This window comes from Diaphorina citri, unplaced genomic scaffold (genome assembly GCF_000475195.1).
Source record: "Diaphorina citri unplaced genomic scaffold, Diaci psyllid genome assembly version 1.1 scaffold411, whole genome shotgun sequence".
Classification (NCBI taxonomy): domain Eukaryota; kingdom Metazoa; phylum Arthropoda; class Insecta; order Hemiptera; family Psyllidae; genus Diaphorina; species Diaphorina citri.
The window spans coordinates 65770-79495 of record NW_007377846.1 but is presented as its reverse complement, the minus strand read 5'-3'; the positions used below and the strand labels follow the sequence as shown (position 1 = coordinate 79495).

Sequence of the window (13726 nt, the reverse complement as noted above, 5' to 3'; positions counted from 1 at the left end):
CTCCCTTCTCCCCCCTCTCTCTCTCTCTCTCTCTCTCTCTCTCTCTCTCTCTCTCTCTCTCTCTCTCTCTCTCTCTCTCTCTTTGTCTCTGTCTCTTGCTAGACAACTTGTGTCCTAGTTTCGACTTTGGAAAGAGGGAGGGAGAGAGAGAGAGGGAGGGAGGGAGAGAGAGAGAGAGGGGGGGGAGGTATGTATATGTTTTACGTTTTCTTTTATTTGGGTTAGGGGGTGACCTCAATTTTTTTTGAACTGTGTTGAGTTGTTGAGCTTATAGGTACCATGTTCTCTCTTTCTCTCCCTCCCTCTCTCCCTACATTTCCTTTGTTTGTCTTTCCTTCCCTTTGTATTTTTTACCAATCTTAATTATTATCATGCAGAGATGAGGGTCAAGCTTACATTCCACGCCTTCCATCAGGCGCAGAAAGAAGGTAAATCAATAGAATTGAATAATTAAGAGGTGACATATCTTAAAGGCGCCTCTAGGACAACCCTGCAACCCAATAGAAAGCCCAGTGAAGACTTATTCTCTTCTTATTTTAGTATTAATTAGTACTTGACATGGTATCCCGTTTTCAAAGTCTATAGAAAGCCATATATTAAAAAAAGATAGAACTGCAGGTCCGTGAATAGAAAAATGTTTGAATAGAAGTTTAGAATAGATAAAAAACACATTGGATAGAAAAGAATAAAAAGAAATAACGTGTTACAGACAAGAAGACTTCAAGGGGTGCTTTCTGATTTGTGTTGACCCAGCACTTAAATGAGTTGTATTGTGTCTTTTCTCTCCCATCTGATGAGGGACATACTATGGGATGGTCAGGCGCAGAGATGAGGGTCAAGCTTACATTCCACGCCTTCCATCAGGCGCAGAAAGAAGGTAAATCAATAGAATTGAATAATTAAGAGGTGAATTATCTTAAAGGCGCCTCCAGGACAACCCTGCAACCCAATAGAAAGCCAAGTGAAGACTTATTCTCTTCTTATTTTAGTATTAATTAGTACTTGACATGGTATCCCGTTTTCAAAGTTTATAGAAAGCCATATATTAATAAGTAAAACCATGTAAAAAAAGATAGAACTGAAGGTCCGTGAATAGAAAAATGTTTGAATAGAAGTTTAGAATAGATAAAAATAACATTGGATAGAAAGGAATAAAAAGAAATAACGTGTTACAGACAAGAAGACTTCAAGGGGTGCTTTCTGATTTGTGTTGACCCAGCACTCAAATGGGTAGTATTGTGTTTTTTCTCTCCCATCTGATGAGGGGCATACTATGGGATGGTCAGGCCCTCTTTCCCTAAACACCTATTCATACTGGATCTCATCTCTTTCCCTAAACACCTATTCATACTGAATCTCATCTCCTCTTTCCCTAAACACCTATTCTTACTGGATCTCCTTGTTTTGTGTATTGCAGGCTTCAGACTCCAGGATGTTACCAGTGCCAAACTTGCTCAGCGAAGGAAAAACAAGAACGTTTCCAACGACAACTCCCGTAGTTTCTCCTCGACCTCCAGCTCCCTTAGTTCTAGTTCCTCTGGTACCTCCTCCCTCAAGACACCATGCTCTTCAACCCAACCTAGCGTCCCCTCCAAACCCGTCAAGCGAATCAACAAGGACGCCTCCAGTGGCACTGTGTTTGACTTTGCAGAGGCCAGAGTACAGGAATATCTCTCCAGCCTATCCTCCTCCTCCAGCTCAGAACATGGGACCTCCCCTCCCTCCTCCTCCACGATACAACTGCAACTCTCCCCCGTGAGGAAGAAAAAGAAACCCGACCTCACCCTCCCAGCCAGTAACAAAGCAGAGTCAGAGCAGCTGCACCTGGCAGAACCCTCCACTCTCGCCGGCACCAAGCGAAAGCATAAGCCGGACACCTCCAGTCAATGTTCCAAGTCATTACCTGCCACACACAGCACACCCGCTAGGAAGAAAAAGAAAGCGGACAGGCAACCTGCCAAACAAGAAGAAAAGCAACCTGTTCCCCAAACCACTCCCCCGACAGACCTGGTGACTCTGTTTGAAGAGCAACTCCTAGGTCCTATCACCCGTGCTAGGAGACGTAAGCTCAACACAGACATCACACTTGTTGAGAATGCCTCCACCTTACCTGTAGAAACCGTACCTCGCCAAAGAATGTCCAAGAAACCCCAGTCCTCCCCTAGTGATAGTCATTCCAAGAAAAGCAAACGACAGAAACAGCAATGACATTAAGTCCCCGTGACTCTAGGTCATGTTGTTCTGAGTGGTTCTAGTGTTTTGTTATCAACGTAGTCACCAAGCTACGTTTTTTGTTCTGTTTGTTGTTTGCCTTTCTGTATTTGTTCTCCAACGCTGAGAGGTTTCATTTTGTTCCAATATAAGTTCAAGGGAGATGTCCCATTCTTGTGAAAGTGACTTTGGTTTTAATGAGGCGCTGTAAAACTTCTGATAAACGACAAGGCAACATAATGATCACCTGCAATATTGTCAGTACTGGCCATACAATTGGTACTGTTCAGTCCCGTCCCAACGGGGTCGGCGTTTTTCGGTAAATCAGCTCCAAAGACTAACCTCTTTTGAGGCTGACAATACTTTTCAATATTGTCCGGAACGAAATGCAGAAAAAATATCGCTCGTTTATCAGTTGTTTTAATCAAGATATTTGAACCTTGTGAAGTCACCTCCATGTTGAATTGGAAAGCGATGCTGTGTTTATTAAATCCAAGCTTGAGTTCTTTCTCTACATCATTTCATATCAGCTTCAGAATTCCTTGATAATGAGCACTTTCACTTTTCCACTTCACCAATTTCTGGTCGTTAGAAAAGGTTGTTTCCCTGAGTCATTATTTTCAAATTAGTTATAGCATGATTGTATTTATTTTTCGAAGAATGATTGGTTGTAGATAGGTAATTATTTCGAAATGATATATTCGAAAAACAAACCTCGCAATTTGGCAGTAGTAGATGGTATTTTCATTGTTGTCCCGAAAATCAAAGGAATCTTTTGAAATCCCATTTCTTTTTATTTGTTATGATTTTATGAATATCAAACAAATTTTGGTGTCTAAAATGGGTGTTATTGTAACCTTTGTTTTTATAGGCACCTTTGTCAATAGAAGTAGGTATAATGTAAAAGAATCAGGTACCTACTTAATTAATAATTACCTACATTAATGTATTATTTCATATATGTAAAATAGTCAAAGGAAATAATTGAGGATTTCCATTTTATAATAACATTCAACTGAAACTAATTAAATTTCAAACTGGCGTTTGAACCTTCAGAAGCTTTTCTGGAGAAAAATAAAAGCCCAAATTTTGACATTTTTAATTAAATAAATAGACGCTGTTTGAAATCTCACTACAAATTACATTCATCTGGAATAAAAATATATGTATTCAATTCCTATCTTCATTTTCCTTCCGTCAGGTCCACACCTATCTGGTATTGGAGCTGCTCAAGGGTGGAGAACTTCTGGACAGGATACGACAGAAAGGCCGGTGTGGATTTACCGAGAATGAAGCGAGTCGGATTATGCGACAACTGGTAGCAGCGGTTCACTTCATGCATTCCAGAGGCGTTGTACATCGAGACCTGAAACCCGAGGTGAGATAAAAAGGAATAAGGAAGCTTGTTGTTGTAAAGGGACTTTTCAGTCTCATCCTAGCAGAATGAATGTATTTTCCTTCCGGAGTTTCTTCTCTTCTGAAGCTCGTTTTCCCTCTTTTGGCGGCGTGAAAACATAGGAAATCTAAGATGGCCCGCCATGCGCCATCAGAATCGGCTCCGTTTCCAAAAGGAAAATGCAACTTTTATTAAGATCTCCATCTCCAGCCTAGTTAGCTTGGAGGGTAGCACGTCTTTCTTTTAAGCGCTATGTCGTGGGTTCGATTCCCGCCCAGGGCGGACTTTATTCTGAACAGATAGGATTCGTTCTTGGTACGGCTGGCAACAGTTACAGTTCCCTCTATCAAACCTCTTTTTTTAAACAACTTTATTTCTGAATTTATTTCAATTTTTAATTAATTTCTTTTCAATTTCAGAATCTCCTATTATCTGGAATATCAGGAAATTTAATCAAAATTTATTAATTTACCACTTACTGTCACTATCCCTCTCTTTTCTAATCTCTCTAGTCATTTTCATTTTGATTAACACATCTGGAATATCAGGAAATTTAATCAAAATTTATTAATTTACCACTTACTGTCACTATCCCTCTCTTTTCTAATCTCTCTAGTCATTTGATTAAGAGTCCCTGTCATAAATAGTTGACTCATCTTTCTCATAATTAATCTGGAAATTGCCAAGTCGACCAGCATTAGCAGGTTTATCAAACAAAATTGAAAACATTCTTCTCAAAGTACGAAATCTTGTTGACATTCATTCAGGAAGGTACTTTGGAAAATATTCTAAAATTATGAATTCCTTAGGTACCTAATTGTTTTAAATGGTTTGATTAGTAAATAATGGTTATTATAATTATATTATGAATTTCAAATCTATTATTTTATTTTCAATAGTGCCTTTAATATTATACAAAATGAAGTGTGTGTTTTTATTGTTTAGACTAGAGTTAGACGAATTATTTTCTTGTCAAGTTACCAATATGAATTAATATCTACCTACATTGCTAGAATGAATTTTGATTGTTTTTGGTTAATTTTTATTTCCCTCGCTTATTTCCACAACTATTAGATCTTTATCTGTTTCTGGTATTACTTATATTGTTTGGAGTAAAGTCCACATTCACACTTCTCTGTCTTGTACATTTGTTGTATTATTCTCCAGTTATGAGTTAAGAATATATTTCCATCTTATTCACATCCCAGTGCAGAGAGACTATAACATTACCATCTCTTGTGACTCCACTCCTTACTTCTATCTACATTCACACTTCTCTGTCTTGTACATTTGTTGTATTATTCTCCAGTTATGAGTTAAGAATATATTTCCATCTTATTCACATCCCAGTGTAGAGAGACTATAACATTACCATCTCTTGTGACTCCACTCCTTACTTCTATCTAGCCTTACTCATATTTTCCATTTCCACGCATCTTTATCCTACCTGTAGATATATCTAGAACAACATTTCACTCTTTCTATCTAGTGCCTTATCAAATATTATTTTTAATTCCTTTACTTGTATTTTTTTACGAAGTCTGCAATACCTACCTTCTCATGTTTTATCTCTACTGATCACATCTCTTTCTTTTTCCTTTTTACATATATCTAAATTTTTTGCATATGTGTGTTTTTAGTGATTTACATTATACATATACATTAAAGAAGAATTAGTCTAGAATTACATCAGCCATTTGACTGGTTTTGTTGAGCTTCCTTCAATTACAATTCCAATCACAAATAATTTTATTCACCCACTTCTATCTAGCCTTACTCATATTTTCCATTTCCACGCATCTTTATCCTACCTGTAGATATATCTAGAACAACATTTCACTCTTTCTATCTAGTGCCTTATCAAATATTATTTTTAATTCCTTTACTTGTGTTTTTTTTACAAAGTCTGCAATACCTACCTTCTCATGTTTTATCTCTACTGATCACATCTCTTTCTTTTTCCTTTTTACATATATCTAATTTTTTTTGCATATGTGTGTTTTTAGTGATTTACATTATACATATACATTAAAGAAGAATTAGTCTGGAATTACATCAGCCATTTGACTGGTTTTGTTGAGCTTCCTTCAATTACAATTCCAATCACAAATAATTCACCCGAGGAGAGGACTTCGTCAAATGTGACCATTGTAATTCTAGACCTTGCCTTATATTATAACCTTTTCAATATTAGTAGCAGCTATACAAGTCAATGAAAATGTCCATACCAAATTAAAACAGCAAATTACGTCCTATCTAGGTACATATATTTCAAATACAATTTTCGTATGTGCCAAAGGATTTCTAAGAAAATTGAAATAACTAAATCAATAGATTCTTCATATGGCTAACCATTAGTCTACTCTTTCTTTTGACAATTACATAAGACAAGAGACAAACGGACAAATATTCCGAACTGATATATTCATTTTTGGTATGTACCTTTCCATTTTCTTTCCCTCGCAATTAAATTTAAGTAGAATTTTATTTATTTCATATGCATTACGTACCATATTTATAAATTTCACAGTTGCACTTATGGCATGATGAACTTCTTCTGATATGAGAATGCCTGGACCAGTTGGATTTTATATTCGCGCACTATATTGAAAGTAATTTGATCTCCAGAAGACATCTGATCATTACTATCTGTATGGATGAGAAAAGACTCTACTTACCGGGATCTTTCTAGTTTCTTTCTGAAATATAAAGTATATTAATATGGGTACCATTATTTTTAGTAAAATTAAAACTATCACTGCCTTAGAACATTTTAGTTGAGGGAATATTCGTCTCGTGTGCATTGTTGAAATACATAATGTTGAAAACTCAAATATAAACACAATTTCAAGTAAAGAACCAACTAATGTAATTATTGATTTCATAAAAAGAAGTCACCATTTCACAAAAGAAACTGAACTTTGTCTTCTTCTTGCCAGTGATAGGTAAATAACGTTTTTGAGGCAAAATATTCTGAGAGTTGTATCTAGTTGAGGATGAAATTGTACTGACTGTCTTTAGTACCAATGCAATTAGATTTTATAATTAATTAATTATTATGTATATTTTATTTTTCATCCGCTTTCTTATAAAAGTGAGGCATCTCTTCTATCTTGCTTTAATTTTATATAAACTTAATTACTTTGAATGACAATTTATATTTAGATACAGACCCAAGGTTTTGTATGGCACCAAGAGATGAGTTATATTACCAAAATTTATCTGTAGTTAATTATTTTATTTATTTTAATTGATATTTTTTTTTCTTCTTTTTTGAATAATGTGTAAATGTTTGTAGTTAATCCTATTATATTTTTAAAATATTTATCAGAGTGTGAAAACATAAAAATTCTTAGGACACACCTATAGTATAATTTTATTTTATTAAAAAATTGTTACTTTTTTTCTAATTGATAAATAAAATCAATGGGCTGTGATGGTTTTGAATTAATTTAATTATATTTTAGTTCAATAAAAAGAAATGTTGTTTTTTCTTTGTTGCATTACGAATTATTAATTTTATGAAAGCTTTTCTCACGTTAAAACTGAGAATCATCTGAGGAAATATTGTTTTCTCATGTTTTTTATTTCATTACCTATGATTTAAAATTCAATTTCCTTTTCTTATTCAACTATTTCTGTTGGAATATGAAATTCATAGCTTTATCGATGCAATGTTTGATCTTTATAAATCAGTGACATAGTAGGTACCCTCTTTGAAAGAAAAAAGTTTTTGTTTCTACGTAGCTCGAAAGGTGATTATCTTCAATATGATTTTAAATGTTGATTTGAAAATGTTCATTTATAATTTGTATAAACATTTTATTTTACTTTTTAAAAATCTGGTGTGAACATCACACGACTTTCCTTATCCTATTGAATAATGCTTATTTGAGTGTTCTTTTACCCTAACTTTTACAATATCTCTAACCGTTTTGTCGCTATAGCTGAAAACCGCCAAAAAACGGTCGAAATCTGTCCAAAAGCGGTCAAAATACCGCCAAGCGCAGCAACCATCTCAAACAAACGTTTTGTGTTGCATCCTTGTCACATTAGTGAACCACATACCAAATTTCAAGTTTCTAGCTTATACCGTTCCCGAGATATTGTTAAATTACACCAAAAACCGCCAAAAAGCGGTAAAATGCCGCCAACCGTAGCACCGGTCTTAACCAAAAGTTTCGTGTCGCATCCTTGTCACATTTGACAGCTACATACCAAATTTCAAGTCTCTACCTCTTACCGTTCTCGAGATATTTTGTTTACAGACACACGGACACACAGACACAGACACGGACCAATGGCTGAAACTTTGGATTTAAGCTCTAGGGACCTCAAAACGTGTTTTGGCACTAAAAACTGACCATCGAAATTTTGACCCGATTACATTACTTTCCTTCCTATAGGATAAAAGTAAAAAATGGTGTTTTGGATTATTATTCTGAAATCCAATTTTATCTAGTGTAAGAGGCCCTGATAACTTTGGGGGGGGGGTGGTGCCCCCACCCCCCCCCCCCCCAACAAACATTTCTAATTTCCAATTTTCTAATTCATTCCTCTTGAACTTTTTTTTTCCTTGTTGCTTGAAAAATATTTAACATTGACATACGTATGTCATTAGGTATGTAATTTATGTGTATTACTTATATCTTATATGAGGTTAAATAGAAGGAACTGGACCATCAGTCTATAAGGCTAAGGTCTTATCGTAGTTATCGCCCTAAAGCAGATAAGAGAGAATGATAGGATAGAAGAAAGTCAGCCGACCACAAACTTTATCTGATAATGAAAAAATTCACCCTGAGGCCTGAATGGGAATCCAACCCGCCAATCAGCACTCTCATGACATTTGTGACACACTCAATAGATGAGCTATTAGTCAGCTCTTAGTTCAGTCATCATTAGTCATTAGACTTAAGACTTAACTGGTTGACTGATGACAGGTTCATTGGTTTTTACTTTTTAGTTGTTGATGTGATGTGCTAAAAGTACAAGAAGTGCTCCCCCCCCCCTAGGGTAAGGCACTTTTCTCATGACTTTTCTACGTATTTGAATAATCGATTATTAATAATCGATTAATAATCGATTAATCGATTATTTTTTATAATCGATTATTGATAATCGATTATGTGAAATAATCGATTGTTCCCAACACTAGGTTGAACAGCTAGGTGTGGACTCATTGGAGAAAAAGTTGTGGTGGAAAATGACGTACAAGAAAAATTCACTGAGTATAATGGTCATTATTTTTTATAATCGATTATTGATAATCGATTATGTGAAATAATCGATTATTCCCAACACTAGTAAAAAGTAATAAGTTCCACTTCAAGAACAAGCGAACTGTATGTGCAAAAGTGCGCCCTGAAATCCGAGTCTCCGCTATGCATTATCCATACAGGGATACTTTTATGTATACCTTTTTGTCTATACGAAAAAAACATTTTATTTGAAGGGGTATTTTGTATATCCATTTTTCCATTCTCTCTCTCTCTCCCGCTCCCTTTCTCCTTTGTTATCTTTTTGGTTTATCATTATCACAGTACCTATAGAGTTTTCCACTTTTCCGAATTAATCATTTTTATCTAGGTATCTGTACCAAAAATCTTTTGTATCTGTCGTTTGCACCTAGTGCCTAGCCCCCAAAAACAGCAACATTTAGGTAGGTATTTTCCCGTCAATGGAAAATTGGAAACCCGTGGCAAACTAATTAGGGTAATGGAAAGTATTCAAAATGTGAACAAGCCTGTAGGCTGGACTCTAGGGTCGTTTAGCCTGAGCCTAATTGAATGTAATCCCACAAAGCTTCAATGTGGGACAGCTAGACATGTTATTAAATTTGTCTATTATGTAAGTACCTACCTACATATTAATTAACTCCTCACTGGCCTTGTCTGCTTGTGAGCTTTACATTGAATACCTGTACATTTACGTAAAGGTGGACCAGAGCTGTAAAGTTTAAAGTGTAAACTCCGGATTTGTAAGCGCTAGGCCGCGGGTTCGATTCCCGCCCGGGGCGGATTTTATCCTGATGGGATAATGTTCGTTCTCGGAACGGCTGGCTTTCTACTATCCTGTCTTTCTTCTCTCTTCGATTTCGGGACGATAAGACCATAGCAGTTACAGTTCCCTCTGTCAAACCTCTTAAAAAAAACTCCGGATTTTTGGATCTCTGAAAAATCTAGATTTCGGAGTTCAAATTTGCATCCGGATTTAATTCCGGAGCTCTCAAAAGGGATAGAATTCACGTCCGAAATCCGGATTTCACGGATCTACTCGTATATCACTCTAGTGGGCTTGTAGGTATATTTTTCTCTTGTAAACTGTACTGTAGGCCAAACTCCGAAAATTTGGAGCATCCAATTGTGTTCTACTAGGCTTCGTTTTAGGCTTTTTTTTTTTTTTTGAAGGGGTTTTTTTTTTTTTTTTTTTTTTTTTTTTACAATTTTAATTTGAGAAAGTCCACATCATTTTCTTCTTCACTGATTCTACGTGCTTGCCAGATTTTCTCTTCACCAACTCTTCCTCTCTACCTGACAGTCCAAATATTGTGTATACCAGAATTTATTCTGGATTTGTCAGGTCAATTATCTGTTTGTATTGGCTATTTTTATTCCGTTTATCTGTTTATCTACATGATATTAAGAGGAGAAAACTTGGTCATCAGTTTTTATGTCCAAATATGTAGGTAGGTAGTTGTTTCATCCCATTGAAAAAAAAAACTGCCCTCAGGCCTTTAATTCTCATTGCAAGGATTCTCTTCTGACATTTCACGAGCATTTTGACCACTACACCACTGAGGCAGTTGAAAAGGCTGTCGAAGACTTCAACAGAGGGTTTTATCGTTTCAAGATTTTTATGAAAACCATAACCATTAAAACAAAGAATAGAAAAAAAGTGATAATAATATCTTCCTGGAGATATCAATTTCTGAACGAGCATTTTGACCACTACACCACTGAGGCAGTTGAAAAGGCTGTCGAAGACTTCAACAGAGGGTTTTATCGTTTCAAGATTTTTATTAAAACCATAACCATTAAAATAAAGAATGGAAAAAAAGTGATAATAATATCTTCCTGGAGATATCAATTTCTGGGGGACAATCATTTCGTCATTTTAGTAGTCGACTCTTTTTCCCACATTTTCGTCCCTTTTTCCGTGTTCCTCTTTTCCCTCATTCTAATCCCTCTTTCTCCCTATTTCAGCTCTTTTTCCCCGTATTTTAAGTGCAGACACATTTCGACTGCCTCAGCAAATGTTTTATTTCGCAATAAACGCGGTGAAATCCAATCTGACATTTCATACTCAGTACAATCACTATTCTTTCAGCCGCGAAATTAGTTCTATGTACATTGTACATCTCTCTCTCTCTCTCTCTCTCCCTGTCTGTCTGTCTGTCTCTCTTTTCCATTTGTACTGTCCTTCTCTCTCTCTTTTCCATTCTTTCTCTCATTGTTTTTTCTCTATTACAGACTCTCTTTTATTCTTTCTCTATTCTTCGTTGCGTCTCTCTCTCTCTCGCTCTCTCTCTCTGAAATCCAATAAAGCATGAGAGATCCTGTAAAGTTTTTTATTTGAGATGCCTGTCGTAATTCCTGGCCAGTGATTGAGATGCAGATTTCATTCGTTCGTTGTAACGTGATGACAGCACTACTACATAGGCAGTGGCAAAGGTTCGTTTCTGATCAAAGAAATGATTGAATTAAAAATATACGCCTTGTAAGGTCGCGCGTTCCATTCCCGCCCGGGGTGGATTTTATCCTGAACGGATACTGTTCGTTCTCGGAACGGTTGGCTTTCTCCTACCCTGTGTTCCTTTTCTCTTTGCTTTTGGGACGAAAAGACCTTAGCTGTTACAGGTCTATCAAAAAAGGGGGGGGGGAATCAGAGTAGGTACCCACTTATGTTATAGGACTTGGGTTCAAATCCCACAATATTCACCACTAGTTCGTCACTTTCCAGCTTTCCACTAATAATGAAATGACTCCTTCTCCTCCCCCCCTCCTTCCTCTTCTTCTTCCCCCCTCCTCCTCCTCCTCTTCTTCATCCTCCTCTTCTTCTTCTCCTCCTCCTCTTCTTCTTCTCCTCCCCCCCTCCTTCCTCTTCTTCTTCCCCCCTCCTCCTCCTCCTCTTCTTCTTCTCCTCTATTTTTTACTAATCGTAAAAAAGCATAAGGAAGGAAAAGGCGTCATAAAGTTCCTATGTGTTGATGAACACATACTGGATGAATACGGATTTCACAACGACAAGAGTTTTACTTCCCTTTCCGTGTTCAGAGGCTATGTATATCGCACGAAACTTTTGGTTGAGATAGGTGCTGCGGTTGGCGGTATTTTGACCGTTTTTGGACGGATTTCGACCGTTTTTTGGCGGTTTTTAAGTATACCGACTAAACGGTTAGAGATATGGTAAAAGTTAGGGTAATATAATACTCAAATAAGCATCATTCAATAGAATAAGGAAAGTCGTGTGATGTTCACACCAGATTTTTTTACATAAAGCTAAATCAAAATTTTGAAGGTGTAGGTACCTTCAAAATCAAGCCCCCCCAAAAATTTAGGCAAGAACCGCCTATGCTCTCTCTCTCTCTCTCTCTCTCTCTATCCCTTTCTCTTCTTTCTCTCTCTATATCCTTCGCTCTTTCATCATCTTTCTCTCTTTTCCATTCTTTCTCTATTACTCGTACTGTCTGTGTTTTTTTCTCTCCCTTTCTCTCTCCCTATTATTTCTTTCCCTCTCTCTCTCTCTCTACCTATTCTATCTATTTCCCTCTCTTTCTATTTATACATTTCTTTGGCACTCTTTCTCTGTCTGTCTCTACCTACTTCTCTCCCTCTATCTCTTTTCTCTACTTACTAATATACTTTTTCTCCCTACAGTCCTATCCTCCCCCCTCTTTCTCTCTCTCTCTCTCTTTCTGTTTCTCTCTCTCTCTTTCTCTCCCTCTCTCTCTTTCTGTTCCTCTCTCTCTCTTTCTCTCTCTCTGTCTTTGTTTTTCTCTCTCTCCCCCTCTCTCTCTCTCTTTCTTTCTCTTTCTCTCTCTCTCTTTTTTTCTCTGTATCTCTCTTTCTCCCTCTCTCTTTCTCTCTCTCTCTCTCTCTCTCTCTTTCTCTTTCTCTTTCTCTTTCTCTCTCTCTCTCTCTCATTTTCATTCCCTATTTAGATATCTTCCCCTCAGTCTGTCTCTACCTACTTCTCTCCCTCTATCTCTTTTCTCTACTTACTAATATACTTTTTCTCCCTACAGTCCTATCCTCCCCCCTCTCTCTCTTTCTCTCTCTCTCCCTCTCTCTCCCTCTCTCTCTCTCTTTCTCTCTCTCTCTGTCTCTCTCTCTCTCTTTCTCTCTCTCTCTGTCTCTCTCCCTCATTTTCATTCCCTATTTAGATATATCTTCCTCTCATCCATTTTTTCTTTTGTCTTGTTCAAACTTTAATATCTCTGTCTATCATCATATTCATATCATCTTTATGTTCATAGTTACTCATATGTGAGTTTCATCAAATGCACATTACTTTCGCATCATTTTGCATTTCTCTTTGCCCTCGAGCTGTCTGGCCTATTCCATAGAGAAATGAAAGTGAGAGGAGTGAGATAAAAGAGCAAAGAGGAAAGAAGACTGACAAAAAGATGATATAGACTTATAGAGGATATATAATGAAAGTGATTATTTAAACTGCTCGAATCGGAACTAAAAGTTCCCTTAGACCAGCAGCCAATAGCAATGGGCTACTACCTATAACAATTTTTTTGTTTTCAATTTCTCAAATTAGGTACCTAGATATATTTTGAGAAAAAAATTACATGCCTCCGCTTGGATTGAACCCACGCCCTCCTGTTTACCAGACGAGCATTTTGACCACTACATAACAATAGGGTAAGTATTAAACAAGCCCATAACAATAGGGTAAGTATTAAACAAGCCCATAACAATAGGGTAAGTAAAAAATCATGTATTCGACCTGACCGGGAATCGAACCCGTTACCAAGCTTAAAGTCATATCTACTCGGTCAGTTCCCATACTTTTGTCGATATCTTTTATTATGTTGTTATGAAATAGGTACCGAGAGAGAGAGAGAGAGAGAGAGAGAGAGAGAGAGAGAGAGAGAGAGCTTTAACA

General features: G+C 36.7%; 1 protein-coding gene across 1 annotated transcript in view; it reads left to right on the top strand.

The window, feature by feature from the left end:
- LOC103508577 (ribosomal protein S6 kinase alpha-5-like) overlaps window positions 1–3152 on the top strand; it is a 122714-nt gene extending 119562 nt beyond the window's left edge. The window contains 2 exon segments of the mRNA XM_026823149.1: window positions 799–877; window positions 1418–3152. Coding sequence (XP_026678950.1) covers window positions 799–877; window positions 1418–2208 — 870 coding nt within the window. The 3' untranslated portion in view covers window positions 2209–3152.
- The last annotated feature ends 10574 nt before the right edge of the window (window positions 3153–13726 follow it).